General features: G+C 42.5%; 1 protein-coding gene and 1 long non-coding RNA gene across 5 annotated transcripts in view; one reads left to right on the top strand and one right to left on the bottom strand.

Annotated features, from left to right (window-relative positions):
- Positions 1-18,930, bottom strand: part of TNFRSF19 (TNF receptor superfamily member 19) — a 105,461-nt gene that overhangs the window by 82,412 nt on the left and 4,119 nt on the right. For 2 of the 4 annotated variants that reach the window (XM_017874493.1, XM_017874491.1), the window contains exons 1-2: positions 13,447-13,616; positions 2,235-2,337 (exon numbers count right to left, since the gene is read on the bottom strand). In XM_017874493.1, coding sequence (XP_017729982.1) covers positions 2,235-2,303 — 69 coding nt within the window. In that variant the 5' untranslated portion in view covers positions 2,304-2,337; positions 13,447-13,616. Of the gene's footprint in view, positions 1-2,234; positions 2,338-13,446; positions 13,617-18,930 lie in introns of those variants that run through there. The other 2 variants (XM_017874492.1, XM_017874494.1) reach the window with 1 other exon arrangement.
- The window catches only part of LOC108531181 (uncharacterized), a 61,453-nt gene continuing 56,245 nt past the window's right edge, over positions 13,723-18,930 (top strand). Inside the window, exon 1 of the long non-coding RNA XR_001886084.1 lies at positions 13,723-13,825. This is a non-coding gene — a long non-coding RNA (uncharacterized LOC108531181). The remainder of the gene's footprint in view (positions 13,826-18,930) is intronic.

Below are 18,930 nucleotides of genomic sequence, written 5' to 3'. Positions count from 1 at the left end.
TTGTCATTTTCCAAAATATAGCTTTTCTCTCTTATTTTCTCTGAAAACAAGTTATCCTTGTATGATATCATCCTAGCAAAGTATGTTATCTGCTTAACAGACAGTATTTAATAAATTATGTTGGTATTACCAACATCACAGAATTGGTGAAGACATTTGGTCCAATCTCTTATTTTAAGCAAGATGCCCTGAATAGTGCTACTGACGCGGTTCTGTTTTCCTTAATGGAAGCTGGAAATCTTAGGAGGAACTGGGGGAACAGACACTGCTGTTCTGTCCAATGCTTACCACACAGTTGAGCACAGGACATTCTGATGCATATAATTCTGTACAAACCTCCTCCACCTTGAAGCAGGAATATCGTGAAGTTATTTAACAACCTCTTTAAGGTCAAAGGTTTAATATCTAGGGCAAGCAGGAGGAAGAATTCAAGGTGAGATTTGAGACTAGAAAATTCTTTGAGGCGTCGAGGCACGGTGGCTCACGCCTATAATCCCAGCACCTTGGGAGGCCAAGGTGGGCGGATCACGAGGTCAAGAGATTGAGACCATCCTGGCTAACATGGCGAAACCTTGTCTCTACTAAAAATACAAAAATTAGCTAGGTGCGGTGGTGCGCACCTGTAGTCCCAGCTACTTGGGAAGGCTGAGGCAGGAGAATCACTTGAACCCGGGAAGTGGAGGTTGCAGTGAGCCAAGATCGCACCACTGCACTCCAGCCTGGTGACAAAGTGAGACTCCGTCTCAAAAAAAAAAAAAAGAAAGAAAGAAAGAAACTTTTGTAAGGCTGTGAAGACTCTTGCCTCAACTCCTCCTCAACTCCCAATCTTGGAGGAGTTTACTTATTTATAAGGCATAGGAGCTTCCCTTCCACCACAAAGAGACTGTAAAGAGAAATAAATTACACAACCTTCCTCTTAGACCATTATTCAATGTTTAAGAGCCTCCAGTTACAAAAGGGAAGCTCTCCTACATTCACCTGAGTCCCACTTTGTCTTTATTTTTTATTTTTATTTATCTCTTTATTTATTTCTGAGACGCAGTCTCGCTCTGTCGCCCAGGCTAGAGTGCTGTGGTGTGATCTCAGCTCACTGCAACCTCCGCCTCTCACGTTCAAGCGATTCTCCTACCTCAGCCTCCCAAGTAGCTGGGATTACAGGTGCGCACCACCATGCCCAGTTAATTTTTGTATTTTTAGTAAAGATGGGGTCTCACCATGTTGACCAAGCTGGTATTGAACTCCACACCTCAAATGATCCACCTGCCTCAGCCTCCCAAAGTGCTGGGATTGCAAGCACGAGCCACAGCATCCAGCTTAACTTTGTCTTTCAAGAAAACTTTGCATATTGTCTTCAGTGTAAATCTTTCTTTATATATCTGTAGATCATTATTTTATCTCTAGATTCAGTACATTTTGTTCTTTTGAACACCTTCATAAATCTTCTGTCAAACTTTCAAACATTAAAATTTTCCATCTGTTTTCATGCTTTTTGGAACCAAGAAGAATATAAACAACTATATAAAATAATAACTTCTAAAAACCTATTCTAATTTATTCATAAACTGTGTAGGTCATGGGCTCCAAATTAGATTTTATGGTCTTTTAGCTTCTGGCCTACGTTACAAGAGACATATGCCTATAAAGGCAAAATAGTATCATTGTCATAGTGCCACAAGTAACACTGCAATTTTATGACTTCACCTACACTTAAGTAAGATAATTTCAACAATTGTTACAAACATCATGAATAAGCAGCAATCTTTCACTTATTAATTACATGCAAAAATAATAAAATGCCATTTGAAAGAGATAAAAACATAATATTGACCAGAAATAGAAAATTATCTTGGGCCAGGTGTGGTGGCTCACGCCTGTAATCCCAGCACTTCGGGAGGCCGAAGCAGGCAGATCACCTGAGGTCAGGAATTCAAGATCAGCCGGGACAACATGGTGAAACCCCATCTCTACTAAAAATACAAAAATTAGCTGGGAGTGGTAGCAGGTGTCTGTAATCCCAGTGACTCGGGAGCCTGAAGCAGGAGAACTGCTTGAACCTGGGAGGCAGAGGTTACAGTGAGCCAAGATTACACCACTGCACTCCAGCCTGGGCAAAAGGGCAAGACGCTGTCTCAAAAAATAAATAAATAAATAAAATGATTTTGGTACTGCTACTACTTATTAGTACATGAATTCTTTCACCACATTTTTATTAAAGAAAAAAAGAGTTTACTTACCAAATAGCCTAGTAATACTAAAAGAGTGAAAAACGTTTTCTCTTGTTCTAGTAGCACCTTTAAAGCCATCGTTCTTATCAAATGTATTTATTGCTGGAGAGTTCTAAATAAAAGATAGAAAGGAAGAGGCAGTTGATATGAAAAACATCAGTGACTGTGCTCTGTTTACTATATAATATTTACCACTTACTATATAGACTAGGTAATAAATATTATTTGTGTTTTAAAAGAAACCACCTTTAAAAAAGAAAAAAGACAAAGAATATGTAATTCTTTTATAATTCATATTATGAGAATTGAAGCTCTGTTTACCAATACATATATTCAAAACTCTTACAGGCTCTGAGTTTCCAGGCTACACCTGCCTTTATTGATATTTTCTACCCATGTCTTTACAGCGGCCAATCTACTTCACTCAGCATGAAATTCTATTCAAATAGTGACTATGTAAACCTCCCATTTATATGGGTTTAGACAATGCCAACAGGGTAATGATAGTGATAAAATAACAACCCTTACTAGGGCACTATGTGCCAGGTACTATTTTCAGCATGCTAACTCACTTAATCCTCACAGCTACTCTAGAAGGTAGATCCTGTCAGCATTCCCATTTTAGCGATGGGGAAACGGACTCAGAGAGGGCTAAGTAACCTGCCCAAGGTCACACTGCTAGTAAGCGGCACAGCTGGATGCAAACCCGGATGGAGCATCCATTTCTACATCTACTGTGTCACATATGCCCTGACAGACAATGTGTTATTAAATGAAGACACTAGGTTTGTATCTTGACAACTTTGTCTTCACTAAGAGGCAGACAGATAACATTTCACATTTGTGAATTCTTTCCCAAACCAGTACAGTGCAAAGTATGTACGGCAGAAAACTCAGCATTCATCTTAAAACATCTAAAAGCCATTTACGAGTAATGAAATCACAGGCACGAACCCAACATTTCAATACAAGATAAACCAAGCCTCTTTATCTTTACCAGGAATGATCTAAAATGTAGAACCAAATCTGGCTGTTTTTTACAGATCCACATATGTCCACAGAAGAGATCAAAAAGAAAAAGCGAAGCCTCATCTGGCTGCTCCATCAGGTAGAGAAACAGCGGTTCTGTTTCCTTTCAAGTTGACGTTTCCAAAACTAACAGATCCCAAGTGGATCATCTGACTTAGAAAGAAATCAGAGCACAGAACCAGAACCACGGGCAAAGAGCTCAAGAAAAACAGCAACGACAACAACAAAGGAGGCAGAGGGGGCAGAGCTGCGGGCTGAGCAGCTACCGGGGTGAGCTGAGGGGTACCCTGGAGTGGCTGAACCCAGAAGAACCACGTCCAGTGCCTGGGCAGGTCACATTGCCAGGGCAATGAAAAATCATTTACCTTTGTTGAGTGAATGACCCATTTGAAGTGAATTCAAACAGCTTTTTTCACTTTTCCAGCTACTTGGTCATAACTTTTTTCCCCGCTAGCATATCTCAAAATCATCCAGCAATTACCCAACCATGCAACTTACTGCTTGTGTAGACACAGCGTTAGGGTGAGAAGATAAAAATCACATTCTTTGAAGTGCATGCTTCAGGTTATTTGTTTTATGATACGATCTTAAATTTTTAAAAATGTATTCAGTTTTAAAAGTAAAAAATGTGTAATTTAGGTGGAATTAAAATTAATAAGAAACAACAGGGATAATGCCAAAGTATTTACACAAAATATGAGACAAAGAGATTGACAAGTCAGTCAGCACATACCATATTCGAGCGATTAGTTTGGATAGAATCGTCTGGTGGGATGCTACACTAACTACTGAAAAAGACAGACAAATCGTGAAGCACTTCTTAACATTGTCACTTTGATGCCACCCATTCATAAGGAGACAAAAATAGAACCCATCTCACAGGGGCGTTGTGAGGACTAACTGGGCTAATACAAAGTGCCGAGCCCGGCGCCTGGAGCAGTTGCTGATGCTGTTACCGCTGCTGTTGTTATTGAGACCACCACTTATGAACTGTGCAACCGGGGATAAGTTCCTTAACCCTGAGTCTCAGTTTCCTCATCTCTAAATGGGGCAGACTGATAGAACCTACCTCCTGAAATTGCTGTGAGGAATTAGTTTAACAGCTGTAAAGCACTTTCAGGAGAATTAGCTGATATAAACTGTTTCTGGTACACGATAAGTGCTATAGAAGTGTTAGCAACTATTATTGTCCTTCATGTTAATGACATTATTATGGAGGATCAAACGATCTGTTAGCGTGTGACAGTCCTTGAAGACTGTAATCCATCGGACAAGAGGAGGCATCTAGGCGGCCACAGTAAAGTGGCAGCAGCGTTTTAGCTCGTGGGACCCAGGAGCCTGCAGAAGGCATCTGAAGACTAAGAATCCACCAAAAGTCTGAACCAAGCATTTATAATGTTGAGTACTGTGCTAATGCTTTAAAAAAGCATAGCTTCGGTGGCTCACGCCTGTCATCCCAGCACTTTGGGAGGCTGAGGTGGGTGGATCACGAGGTCAGGAGATCAAGACCATCCTGGCTAACACAGTGAAACCTCGTCTCTACTAAAACTACAAAAAATTAGCCGGGTGTAGTGGTGGGCACCTGTAGTCCCAGCTACCCGGGAGGCTGAGGCAGGAGAATGGTGGGAACCCGGGAGGCGGAGCTTGCAGTGAGCTGAGATCCGGCCACTGCACTCCAACCTGGGTGACAGAGCAAGACTCCGTCTCAAAATAAATAAATAAATAAAATAAAGCATAGCTTTTTTAAGCTTTCTACCACACTCTAAAGTAGACATTTATCCCCTATGATGGAAGAGAAAACTGAAGGTCAAAGGAAACAAATACTAGAACTAGTAGAAATCAAATCCAGTTCATGCCTGCTAACTCCACAACAGGGCTCCTCAGCATCCCGCCATGCTGACCTAGGCTTGTGTCCTGACCCATCACCAGCATCCAATGCCTCCTGCCATTCGGGACAGCAGGGCTACCTCAACAAAACTGATGAGAGACACATAATGCAATAACACATTTAATCACGTACTTATTTATTCAACAAACGTTGGTTAAACGGTTGTTAGGTGCCTGAAAGGAGGCAGGACTACTCTAGAAGACACTACAACTTGTTCCTTCAAGGGAACTCGCGGCTTGGCCAAGGTAGTGATCTCCAAAACACCTTTTGACATAGCCTGGCCTAGGAGTATTTTAGAAATAAACAATTTAGCTGGTGGACGGTTATAAGTGTGACCTTGAATTTCCTGAAGTGGAATGAAATTCTTTGGCATTCATAAACAGAAGGAAAATTTCATGAAATAGCTTAAGCGTTTAAGTAATAATATTTAAAATAAAAATAAGGCAATCAAAAGGTTATTTATTAAAACTATTTTTAAATTCTGGACATCCAGGGTCTGGCCCAAAGACAGAAAAATGCTTTTATATGCTTCAGTGTTCTATTTATTTGGGGATGATTTAGCAAGCACAAGCCCTACAAATGACTGAGATTATGTACCATGGGTCTGGCTGCTGGGGTTTTTATAGTTTGCCAAAACCTCCAGTCTCCACAGCATCTGTAACAGTCTAGCATGAATTTCTTGGAGGACACGTGCAGAGAAACTGGCCTCACATAAGCACTAGGGAGACTAAGGATGCCTGGTTTACTGTATTCCATGAGCGTGAAATGGCGGCCTCACTATCTGCTATTCAACGACAATATGCAGCTTGACAGTATCCGGAGCATGCAAAGAAGAGACACGAACCCCAAGTGCAGAGCAGGGAAACATGCTGTTCAGCTGCACACAGAGTGGCTGCTGCTCAAAGCTGCTCCGCCTGCTCGTTTGAGTGAATGGTAACTAACACGGATGTGTCCTAACTGGCCTCCCTCTAAGATAAATCCAGTAAGTGTAACAATGCACACCTCTTGTGCCTTCTTGTCCAAAATCATGAACACCTGTGCTGGTGTGTCACCACGCAGAGACAGGGGAGCACTGCTGGGGAGGAGCAGCTCCGGGCTTCATCTCTGATTGGCTGGGTGGACCCCTGGATCTCCAACCACAGTGACTGCTTCCACCAGCAGATCCCTCAACTGTCCCGTCCTCTACAATGCCTGCCCCCAGCCTGTCACAGGTCTTCTGGAATCCCCTTAAATCTGCATCAGCATCTCTTTTTTCTGCTTCCACAGCACACTGGACTTCCACTCACTGCATAATTACCTGGTTACTTCTCTTTCTAGCCTTGTTGCTGCACCTGGTCAGCATTTATTTTCTTTAGTCACTGCAACACTTAATCTTTAACATTTGCTTTCAATAATAAAAATGAAGAATGTTCTTGAAAAATTAGACAATCTGACAGCCTTGAGTCCCACATCAAGGTAACATGAGCCAGAGCTAACGATTAGTTGTCCCTTACATGGAAGGACATTTCTTTAGTGCACTAGTCTCCACCACTCCCCATGGTCACACTGGACTCCCTTCCCTCATTTTATCACCAACCCAGGAACTGGAGTTGACCTCCAATCAAATAAGGTTTGAGGGCTTAATGACAAAAGCTGTGATTTCACCACAGAACTGTAACTCACAATATGTGCCCAGTACATGCTAAGTGAAGAAAGGAATTCATTCATTAGGGATCACAGTTTACTTCTCAGAGTTCTAAGGGACAAAATAATATATGTGAAAAATCTGAGCAAATATAACCTGAGGTTGAAATGCAAGTCACTGTGATAGAACAATCCAGGGCAGAACCCCATTTCTCGAAGGTAGTGCTCTAATACAGACAAGAATCACTAAGGAGGAAGAATGGTGATAATCAGAAAGAAAATTATCTTACAATCAGTAACCTTTCTGACAATCATCTGTATTTCTGATGGTGTAAATGACCAAAACATACGTGCTTTGTAATAATTCTAATAATCTGGATACTCTTTTTTTCAGAATAAATTAATTAATTTTCTTTTTTTCCTATCTCTTAAAAGCTATTTATTATGCAACAGATACAGTGCATGCAATTGGTAACAGTTTTCATCTAAAAAACTGTATTCACACTATGTAATGAAACTATAGTCAAGTCATACGCTTCTTCTAATATGTAATAAGATGAAACATTTTTAAAATGTCAACATTAAACTGGCAGTTTTACAATTTATAAACCAGCACTGAAATAAAGTCAATGCTATAAATACAGCCTTTGACATTTTAATGGCACAACATAATCACAAATGACTTAGAAATACTGCCAGTCCCACAGGCAAAGAGAATAAAACATTAATTAGAAATTTAGAGTAGTGCTATTTCCAAACAAAACAATAACCCCCAGCTTCTAGCTATTCTCTATCTTAGCCTTCAACCTCACTATATTCTGAAAATCATTCTTCCTACATAATAGATTTGGCAGACCTCTTTGTAGCCTAGGAACTTACAAAGGTGTGCTGTGATAAGAAGATGCATATTGTTATTGGCTGGGAAATGAGAACGGTTTCTCTTTTTCAAATTATAAAGTATTTTCTACTAAAAACCCTAAAAGCTTAAAAATTTTCTGCTGCCAAATACAGTATCTCCAACTCTCCCAAAGTTCAAAACAGTAGGGGCCTCTATTAGGCTCCTAATTTTTTTTTTTTTAAATAAAACTTAATCTAGATCCAGCAATCCCACTGCTGGGTATCTACCCGGGGAAAATAATTCATTATACGAAAAAGATACTTGCACACGCAAGTTTATAGCAGCACAATTCATAGCTGCAAAAATATGTAACCAGCCCAAATGCCCATCAATCAATGAGTGGCTAAAAAAAACTGTGGTGTGTATATGTGTGTGTGTGTGTGTGTGTGTATATATATATATGACAGGATGCTACTCGTTCATAAAAAGGAATGAATTAATGGCATTCACAGCAACCTGGATGGGACTGGAGATTATTATTCAAAGTGAAGTAACTCAGGAATGGAAAACCAAACATCATATGTTCTTACTCAAAAGTGGGAGTAAGCTATGAGGATGCAAAGGCATAAAAATGATACAATGGACTTTGGGGACTTGGGGGGAAAGGGTGGAGGGGGATGAGGGATAAAAGGCTACAAATTGGGTTCAGCATATACTGCCCGGGTGATGGGTGTACCAAAATCTCACAAATCACTGCTAAAGAACTTACTCATGTAACCAAATACCACCTGTTCCCCAAAACCCTAAGGATATAAAGAAAAAACAAATAAATAAAAATAAAATCAACAACAAAAAATAACCCAATGTAGGGTTTTCTGAGACTAATTCTTTTTATTTCTCTAAGTTGTATATTTTATCATCTTTGCATTAGGAAAATCACTGTCAGAATTCTCAAAATGTTCAGTCAACAAGCATATTGTAACTAATGTGCTTTTCCCAAAATTCATGAATGTTTCTCTACCCTAAAATACAAATGGAACAATGGTAGCATCAGAGACTAAGGGGACCTCAAACATCTACACAGTTTTTCTTACAAGAATCGTGCATACCCATCTCTCAAACACAGCTGTTTAAATTTTTATTTTAGAAGGAAATCTGGATAGATTCCAAAACCACTCTTTACACCATCTGTAATGTTCTTCTGCAGTGTTAAGTAGCCCCTATTATTTCCCAGTTTCCCCATATGTGACCAATCCAAGCTGACCAAAGAGCTGCTAAATAACATTCAGTCTTTAGATACACAAGTTCCTTTGTCTTCTGTAATTGCTGAAGGGTAGTTGTTCTCTTTTTAAAATCCAGGTTTTAAAACTTTCGTTTAAAAAAAGTACATATGTGACATGTGGACTAGAAGATAACCCAATATTATTTAAACATCTTACTTTTAAATGTAAACATTTTAGGCACATAAAATAGCAAGAGCTCACTACTCAACCACAAAATCATGAAAAAAAAAAATTCTGTTCGTACCCACTTTAATTTTATTTTCTTCACCTAGAGGGCTACTTTATCTTTTTTTTTTTTTTTTTGGTCCAACATTTTTAGCCATTGGAGTGATGAAATTAAATCCACAATGAACTATGATGGCCCACTTATTTGAATGTCTAAAATACAACATCTGGTCACACCATTGTTGGTGAAGATTTGGAGCATTCGAACTCTCATACACTGTTACTAGAAATGAAAGTGTAACAACCACTTTGGAAAACCATTTGGACATTTCTTAAAATGTTAAGCACACACCTTTAATATTACCTAGACATTCTTCTCCCAATATTTTGGAAAGTAAACTTTCGTACAAAAAGTTGCACATGAATGTGCATAGCAGTTTTATATATAATAGCTAACAACTGAAAACAACCATGTGTCCATAAACAAGTCAAGAAATAAGTTATGGTGCATGCAATGGAACACTAGTCAGCAATAAAAAATTATTTATTTTTTGATACCTGTAATAATATGGATGAATCTCAAAATAATTATTGTGAGTGAAAGAAGCCGGACCCCTCCTCCCAAAATGACATACTATACGATTACATGTATATGAAATTCTAGAAAATGCAAACTGGGCCGGGCGCGGTGGCTCAAGCCTGTAATCCCAGCACTTTGGGAGGCCGAGACAGGCGGATCACGAGGTCAGGAGATCGAGACCATCCTGGCTAACACGGTGAAACCCCGTCTCTACTAAAAAATACAAAAAAAAAAACTAGCCGGGCGACGTGGCGGGCGCCTGTAGTCCCAGCTACTCGGGAGGCTGAGGCAGGAGAATGGCGTAAACCCAGGAGGCAGAGTTTGCAGTGAGCTGAGATCCAGCCACTGCACTCCAGACTGGATGGCAGAGTGAGACTCCGTCTCAAAAAAAAAAAAAAAAAAAAAAAAAAAAAAAAGAAAATGCAAACTGATGCATAATGACAAAGCAGATCAGAGGTTGTCAGGGGTGTGAAGAGGGCAAGACAACATGGAAGAAAGGGATTACAACGAGCTGTAAGGAAACTTTTGGGTGTGTTTTATGTGTTCACCATCAGGATTGTGTTGGCAGTTTCACCGTATGTCAAAGCTTACCTAATTATAAATTTATGCCACTTACTATATGTCAATCAATCTCACTAAGGGTGTTAGTTTTGTTGAATTTCAGTTGACATGTAATAATTGTAATATTTATCAGAGACAGTGATATTTTAATATATGTATACAATGTGTAATGATCAAATCGGGGTAATTCACATATGCATCATCTCAAATCTTTATTTTATTTATTTATTTATTTATTTTGAGACGGAGTCTGGCACTGTCGCCCAGGCTGGAGTGCAGTAGCGCGATCTCGGTTCACTGCAAGCTCCACCTCCCAGGTTCACGCCATTCTCCTGCCTCAGCCTCCTGAGTAGCTGGGACTACAGGCGCCCGCCACCATGCCCAGCTAATTTTTTTGTATTTTTAGTAGAGATGGTGTTTCGCCATGTTAGCCAGGATGGTCTCGATCTCCTGACCTCGTGATCCACCTGCCTCAGCCTCCCAAAGTGCTGGGATTACAGACGTGAGCCACCGCACCAGGCATCAAATCTTTATTTTTTCTTTATGTTGGGAACATTCAAAATCCTCTTCCAGATTTTTGAAAATACACAACAACTTGTTAACTATATTCACCCGACAATGCTACAGAACACTAGAATTATTCCTTCTATCTAGCTGTAATTTTGTATCCATTAACGAACCTGTCCCTATCCATTCCTCTCCTCTCCACTAGAAGGCTACTTTTAAAAGCCTGTGAATACTTAACAATCAGCTGCCACAAGACAAATACATTTAACTGTTCCCTGGCTCTCTTATCGCACAGGCAGCTGTCAATGTATTTACTGGGAGTGTGTTTTATTCAAGTGGGCATTCGTATTCAATCTGTAGTCAACACAAATAGAATATGTTGGCCTTTTCCAGACTTTTTAATGTTTGACTTTAAATATTGATTCATCAGTTTTAAAAGGGCTTTGGCTTTTTTCACGTACTAAAGATGCCTGCAGTTTTTGTTTGAATCGTGTTAATTTTTGAGGGGTAGAATTGGCCACAGGGGATTGAATTCAGCACAGGTTCAGAGGTTGCAATAGGTAAAAAATGAGACTCAAATTCTTTTTATGTTAGCTGAATTCCTCACTTATGTTTAAAAAGTCCCCAACATGCCCTAAATTCATATAACAGAACTAGGAAATTAAAGACAGCATGTGACATTACATGTCGCAATCAATTTTCCATTATAAAATATATGTAAAAAGCCTATTATCATCTGAAGTTAAAAAGAAGTTATGTTCCTTTAAAAAAAAATCTCTTTTACAGCTACTTTTACATGTGAGTAATGTTCCTTATTCAGTCTTCTGGATAGAAAAGGCACATCAACAGCCAGGCGCGGTGGCTCACGCCTGTAATCCTAGCACTTGGGGAGGCCAAGGCGGGCGGATCACAAGGTCAGGAGATCGAGACCATCCTGGCTAACACGGTGAAACCCCGTCTCTACTAAAAACACAAAAAAATTAGCCGGGTGTGGTGGCGGCGCCTGAAGTCCCAGCTACTCAGGAGGCTGAGGCAGGAGAATGGCGGGAACCCGGGAGGAAGAGCTTGCAGTGAGCCAAGATCGTGCCACTGCGCTCCAGCCTGGGCGACAGAGCGAGACAGCGTCTCAAAACAAAAAGAGAAAACAAAAGAAAAGGCACATCGACATTGCAATTTCAAGTGCATAAGGCTCTTCATGTGTCCATAACTGCATATTCAAGATCCAGCCTGGACTCAAGTTGTAAGACACACTCCGGCCAAAGAAACACATAACTTTCATGATTGTTCTGAAAATACTAACACCACCTCTCAGAGTTAGCACTTCTTGGAAAAAAGTTTCCTAAAGTCAATAAAGCCATGTGGCTTTGGTAATAAAGTAGGTGTGGTAAGACATAGATTAAAAAGTAAAGAACTTAACAGAGCTCATGATAATGCTTCATGCATTGATGCCAAGGCTATATTTTCCAAATGAAAATGCATTTCTATGTTTTGTTTTACTTTCAGAACAATATGACAAATGTTATGCAAAGAAGCTTTCTTTTTAAGTACTCACATCTCTGTGAATGTCAAAAATTGTCTTCCACACTAGGACTCAATCAATTCTCACCCCTCCAGTTCTATACCTTTCAATTAGATAATAAGCACTGCCTGGAACTTTTAAGACTACATGAAAGCAGTGTTGGCAAAAACGCCTAAGGTGAAACTGCACCACAGAAAACTTACTGAGTAAATCCTGAAGTAGCGCAGTGTAATCCTCCCTTTTGCATCTAAGTATCTGAGCATGAAATGACAACACTAAAAAACATCTTTTGCATGAGGCATGTTTAACAATAACTGTTTCCTGTTTACATAAAGAAACTTTTGTTTTGTAGTCAAAGAAACTGTAGTTTTGGAGTAAAAACTACATCTTCATGCATATCTTGGGTTAAACTGTTTTAGTTAAAAGAAACACTGAACAATGGTGATGGTTTTGTATGCAAATTGAGTCCTTTATTAAAATGCAAAAAAATGACACGGATTTCTTGCAGTCGTGAACGGAGACTGGATGACTAGTGCACTACCATCAAAACAGATCACAGAATTTTCATCCGCCAAACTTGATCTCCAGGAGTATATTCGCCAAATTTCTGTTCCATGAGATGGCATTAGAACACAGACACGCATTGGAAGAGCTGGCTTTCTCACTCTGTACATCTCTCACAGGATCTACTCATCAATGTACTGATAATTCCTGCTGAACTCTAAGAACTCTTCCCCACAGAAGGAATGTACCCTGGGCCGTTCACAGACAACGCTCTCCCGCCGCCCGCGCCGGCCCGGGATGCGGCCCCGAGACTCCTGCAGCCGCGCGCTGGCTCAGGGACCTCCGCAGGACGCAGGCGGGCGCCGGGGCCGGGTCGAACTGGGGTAGAGTGACAGGCTCCCAGTCGTGAGCCTCACAAGCAGATCTATTTACAATATCCCGGAGAGGAGTCCAGGTCGCGTCGCTCGCACCGCCCGCGGGGATCCGGGGTGAATTCACACGCTCCCTCCCGCCGCCTCGCCGCCTGTCACGGCCCCGGGACCCGGTCAGCCCCTCCGGGGTTCCCTTCGCCGCGCAGTACTCCCCCCGTAAGCATCCCTCGCCTGTGCTCCTCCCTCCCTCGGGCAGCCGCCTCTTTTCCCGGCTCCCACCCAGCGGGGATCCAGCAGGGCGAGGGCTGAAGACCTCGCAGGACGCCGCGCGCCCGGCACAGCGAAGCACCTACCTTCCCAGCCACCTGGGAGGCTGCAGGTCCGGGCCGGAGCCCGAGGCTCAGGGGCGCGCGGAACCGTTCTGGTTAAGGCGCAGGGCGCCGGGCTGCTTGGGGGTCCAGCCCAGCGTGCACGCCGTGCACCTCCCCGCGCCGGGCTCCGCGCTCTCCCGTAGCCCGGCAACGGCCGCCACCCCGGAGCCCCGCCCACCAGGAGCCCCGCCCAAGGCACCGCCCACCAGGGCCCCGCCCTCACCGAGGCTCCGCCCCCGTCCAGAGCCCCGCCCCCAGGCTCTTCGCTGTGCCTCCGCCCAGCCCCACGGCGTCCGCTGGGCCAGCTCTGCTGTCGGGGTCTTTTGAAGCCCCCATCCCGCGGCTGCTGGAGCGGATGAGTGTGAGTCTGACTGGGGGCTTGGGGATGGGGCGCGGAGACCGCCAAGAACATGGCTGTGTTGGGAGACTTTCCTTCAGAGCAGAGAGGGAAGCTTCCTTTCCGCCCGGGGTGTTCCCCACCTTTCAGCCTTTCCCGCGTGGGTCCGCATCCCACCCCGAGGGGATACAGCGGCCAGGTCTGCGCTGCTGCGCCTGAGATCAGGTCGGCCGAGGTCGCAGACCTCGGGTCCCCAGCCGGCAGGGACTCGCCGGGGGCGCGTTCCCACGGACGCCTCCCAGGGAAGTCCGGGGAAGCCCGAGTTCGCCTCCTGCAGGCCTGGAGGCGCTCGGCCCGAGACGGCCGCACCCTCGCAGCGGAAGGGCGTCTGCACAGCAACTGCAGCTCCAGCGCGTGCGAGGCGCGGCCAGGGCCAGGGGCTCGCTGGGCAGTTTTGCTGAAAGGGTTAAGAGAATCACGTCTGTAACAAAATACTTTTCCATCAGTAGAATGCTATAAACGTGCAAGCAGTATTGTTCTGTGCGTTCACCCAAGATAACGGTGCATGACTTTGGTACCGAGGCATCCACCGTTTCTCACGTGCTGGTTTTGACTTCCCGACTCAACTGCACTGTTTGGATGGAGCCAAGTCCCTGTTTCTTTTCTATACCCCAAGGCCCATTGGAGCCCTACCATCAATATTTGTTGAATGAATGAGTGAATAGGTTGTTGTATTTAATTGCCCAAAAGCACAGCTTGTGACCCCAGGCTTCCAACAGGTAGCACTACACTGGGTACTTGTGAACAATGTTAAAAATATTATTCCCGATGTCGCACCTTGATAGACGTTGTATATTTCAAATCTAACACATCCAGAATGCAGACCACAATAACGACTTATTGGTAAATGATTTCCAAATGATGTACATTATCTTATTTGAACCTCAAGGCAATTGTGTGCTTCCCTGTCCCATCTCCCAGCGGCTACCTGGTCAGACTCCAGCCCTCGGTGCAACATCACTACCATAGTCATTCCCACATCCCGCTGAACCTGAAAAGTCACTTCTTTATCTGTGTTTCCTTCCCCAACTAGACCTGGATCTCCCGAGGGCATATCCTAATTCCTTGATATCCCAGGGCCTAGCACACGATGGATACTCAGCACATCTAAGCGGAGTTACTGCATCTTCCTTTGCAAGGTCTTACGCAGTCCGCCATCGTCCTCTCTGTCTTGGTGCCCACCACCTCCACCACCATGCAGGCCCTCCCCACCCCTCACTACAGCACTCCCTCAGCCATCAACCCTGCCTCCCTCCTTTCATCACTGCCACCGTCTGGCTCAAGAGTCACAGGAAGTTCCTCATTGTAAAGAATGGATTCTGCGCTCCTTAGATTAGTATTCCGAGATGTCCAGGTGAGGCCCCACACCTATTTCCAGACTTGCCTCGCCTCTGGAGCAGGCTTTATAAACCGTGCCACGTGGACCTTCCTTTGCTTTCTACTTCCTCTTCGTGCTCTTCCATCTTACCTCTAAGCTTTACCTACTTGCCTTTCTCCTGTTTCAGGACCTCGCTCAAAAGCCACGGTTCTCACGAGTTTTCCCTCAATTCTGAGCCTATTTATTTCCTTGCTCCAAGGTTTGTGGCAGTTTAGCACTTGCCCATTGTGTCCTGTGTCATAAGATTCTGTGTACTAACTTTCTTCTTCAAGGAGTTAAATGCACTTTAAGAGAAGGGGCATATTTTGTTCTGATTTGCATCTCTGACAGTATCAGTCATTCAGATAAATGTTCAACCAATGCTTTCTGAGTGGAATTGAATCTACCAGCTCAGGAACTACCTTCTCTGACTTCAACCAAATGTTCTTCTTCTCTCTGACCTCCTTTTGTCCTTAGAGACAGTAACACATTACTGAGTTCATTAGTTCTTGAATCATTTCATGTGTTTTGACAGATCTTCCCAGTTAGCCTGTTAGCTCATAATAGAGAGAGAACCTGTTGTTAGCCTGCATGGGCTTGGGATCTGACAATCTGGTCCCAATGCCAACCTGTTCATTCACTAGTTGCATAACTTTGGAAAAGTTATGCAACCTCTCTAAGCTTCTGGTTCTCCATCTGTAAAATGAGTTGCTTCATTGATGGTTGTTAAGTATTAACAGATAAGGTATTTAAGTACTTAAGCCAATGCCTGACACTCACTAAATAGCCATTCTTAGTAGCAATATATCCTCTTACAATGCCTCGCATCAATCAATAAATGTTCATTGACGGTGAGGAAAAGGACATTGAACCTCGGCACTCCAGCTGTTAGATTCATCTAATTCTTTAAAGAGACTCATTAAGTTAAACACAGTTGGCCCTCCACATCCACGGATTTCACATCATGTATTCAACCAACTGCAGATTGAAAATATTTGAAAAAAAAAATGAATAGTTGTATCTGTACTGAACATGTACACTTTATTTTGTCATTATTCCCTAAACAACTATGTACATAGCATTGACATTGTATTAGATATTATAAGTAATCCAGAGATGATTCAAAGCATATGCAAATTTATACCATTTTTTGTAAGGGACTTAAGCATCTGCAGATTTTGGTATCCAAGAGGGTGTCCTGAAAGCAGTCCCCCTCAGATGCTGAGGGAACACCATAGTTCCCACTTACCTTCATTTGAGTGTTACGTGATTTGGGGACAGTGTCTGAACAAAAACTCAGGCACACAATTGAGCACTATGGTAGTATAAAAAGAATTCTGTTGGCCAGGTGCAGTGGCTCACGTTTGTAATCCCGGCACTTTGGAAGGCCGAGGCAAGTGGATCAGCTGAGGTCAGGAGTTTGGGACCAGCCTGGCCAACATGGCGAAACCCCATCTCTATAAAGTTACAGAAATTAGCTAAGCGTGGTAGCAGGCATCTGTGATCCCAGCTACTAGGGAGGCTGAGGCAGGAGAATCACTTGAACCCAGGAGGCAGAGGTTGCAATGAGCCGAGATCACGCCACTGCACTCCAGCCTGGGCAACAGAGTAAGACTCGGTCTCAAAAAAAAAAAAAAAAAAAAATTCTGTGATCCTTAGGCTCATGCAAAATGAAACTGGATGCTTGTAATTAGGACTAGGAGCATTTTACTTCCTTTAAAACACTGCATATCATTAATGGGTTAAAATTTTTACTGGAAAAGCCAAATTGCTGCAACGATCTTGATAGAGGTGTTTGTTTTTAAGATTTATGTTAAAGGTTAGTTTTCTGAAGACAGTTTTAGCAATATCTGAGCTGATACAAAGTGCATTTGTTTAAAATATTTTCCCCAAAAGTTGAACTAAGGAAACTTGAAAACGCCTTGAAAAAATAGTTGCAGTGATAAACTAGCTCACTGGAAGCAAAGCTAATGAAAAATTGCCTGACTTCTAGTCATTTCTAGTGTAAATCACTATTCCTTGGGGGAAGAAATGGAATAGAATGCAAGCTACAGGAGAATATGAAATTTTGTCTCTTTGATTTACAGTGTTCAGCACATAGTAGGTTCTCATTAAAAATTTGTTGGATGAATTAGTAATTGAGAGTGAAAATCTCAAAGGGTAATAAAGTTTTCCAAATACTGTTAAGAAAATAAGTGGACGAGGAGCCCCCAAGACCTAGCTATTTAAGTAATTCCCAATACCCACTACTGCCAATTATAGACTGTCAGCACAGGGCTGGGGGAGCACTGTAAGGCCAATGCCCAGTGACTTCCTGAATGTCACACACCAAGTTAATTAACAAAGCTGGAATCAGAATCTGGGCCTTCTGTATCTTAACATAATCTTTGCCATACCATGGGTGCATAAACCAATATGTATATAAAACCCAAGGAGGCTATTTTTATATAATTTATATAATGTGGAGCTCAAGACACTTATAGAGCAAAGTTGTTCCAAGTTGCAGCACTTGCACTGATCTTTGTGAGTTTGTGATATCTTGGCCCTGAGCACCTCATTGGCTAGACCCTTTTCATGAGTTTGATGAGGGATGAGAAAGGCCATTGACTCTCCCTCTCTCCTTCCTGATAAACATGGTGGACTCCCCTACCTAGGGCTGGCTTAAGGCCAGGCTGGCTGAGCAGCAACCCATGGTGCTAAGCTATGGAGCCACCAAAGAATGGGGGGCATTTAACAGAATGGAGAAAACTATCCTTATCAGAACTCCTTGCAAAGAGAGTGGGGTATGTTGGAAGGAATGGTTTTATGAAGGCAACTGAAACCCCCACCTGACTTCTCCTTCTCCTTCTCATCAAAGAGAAAATTTAAGTCACAAAGGAGGGTGTTAAACTACCTACTTCATCTAAAGAAGTGAGTATTGATTTTGGCAAGTGAGTGGGTTTGAGCTAACAACGTTGGAGCCAAAACTGAATGACTAGTGACAGTAGAGGAGAAATTAAAGCACAGCCACCAGGGAGCCTCCCTCTGCCCTCCCATCATAGAGCTCACCCAGGCGGACAGCGTTTTAAAGAACCACCCTTTAAAGGGGACCGAATCACTCATTCTTCCAGGGTGGCGTGGACTGGCCTTGCCATCACAGAAGGAGAATCCAACTAAACCAATGCCAGATGGTTGAGTTCAGTTCACTCCTGAAGCAGAGGGAGAGCAGATTATGCCTTCATGGCTTAGGGAGGTCCTTTATGGCCAACCTGGCAGAAAATACTATTAAAGTCTAATAGTTCTTACAATATATATAAAAGCAAAAAAAAAAAAAAAAAAAAAAAACTGGAGCCCACATTTTTGGCCAAAATTTTGGCTATAATGTTTGCTGACAGTCAAGTTCAGCTTTGTGTAATTCTTGTAAGAGAAAGAATGAACTGCCTAGCCCCAGAACGAAAAAATGTAGACCACAATGCTGCCACTGAATTATTCCTATAATCTTGCACATGGTATTTATCCTTGCACAAGTACTTAATATATATTATTGAATTAATTGATAATGAGTGAATTAATAAATATTAGGTCATGTTAGTAATAATCGTGTTTACATAGGGATCATAAAGAGGGTGATAAGCCCTATTATGAGGGCAGCTGTTTGGCCATGAGAGTCCTGTATTTGTATAAAATGTTATCAATAACTAAGTTAAAAATTTTCACACGATGTATATATATA

Source organism: Rhinopithecus bieti, unplaced genomic scaffold (assembly GCF_001698545.2).
Source record: "Rhinopithecus bieti isolate Rb0 unplaced genomic scaffold, ASM169854v2 scaffold_8350, whole genome shotgun sequence".
Classification (NCBI taxonomy): Eukaryota; Metazoa; Chordata; class Mammalia; order Primates; family Cercopithecidae; genus Rhinopithecus; species Rhinopithecus bieti.
Note: the sequence above shows the minus strand (reverse complement) of the source record. Positions and strands in the feature narration are given on the sequence as shown.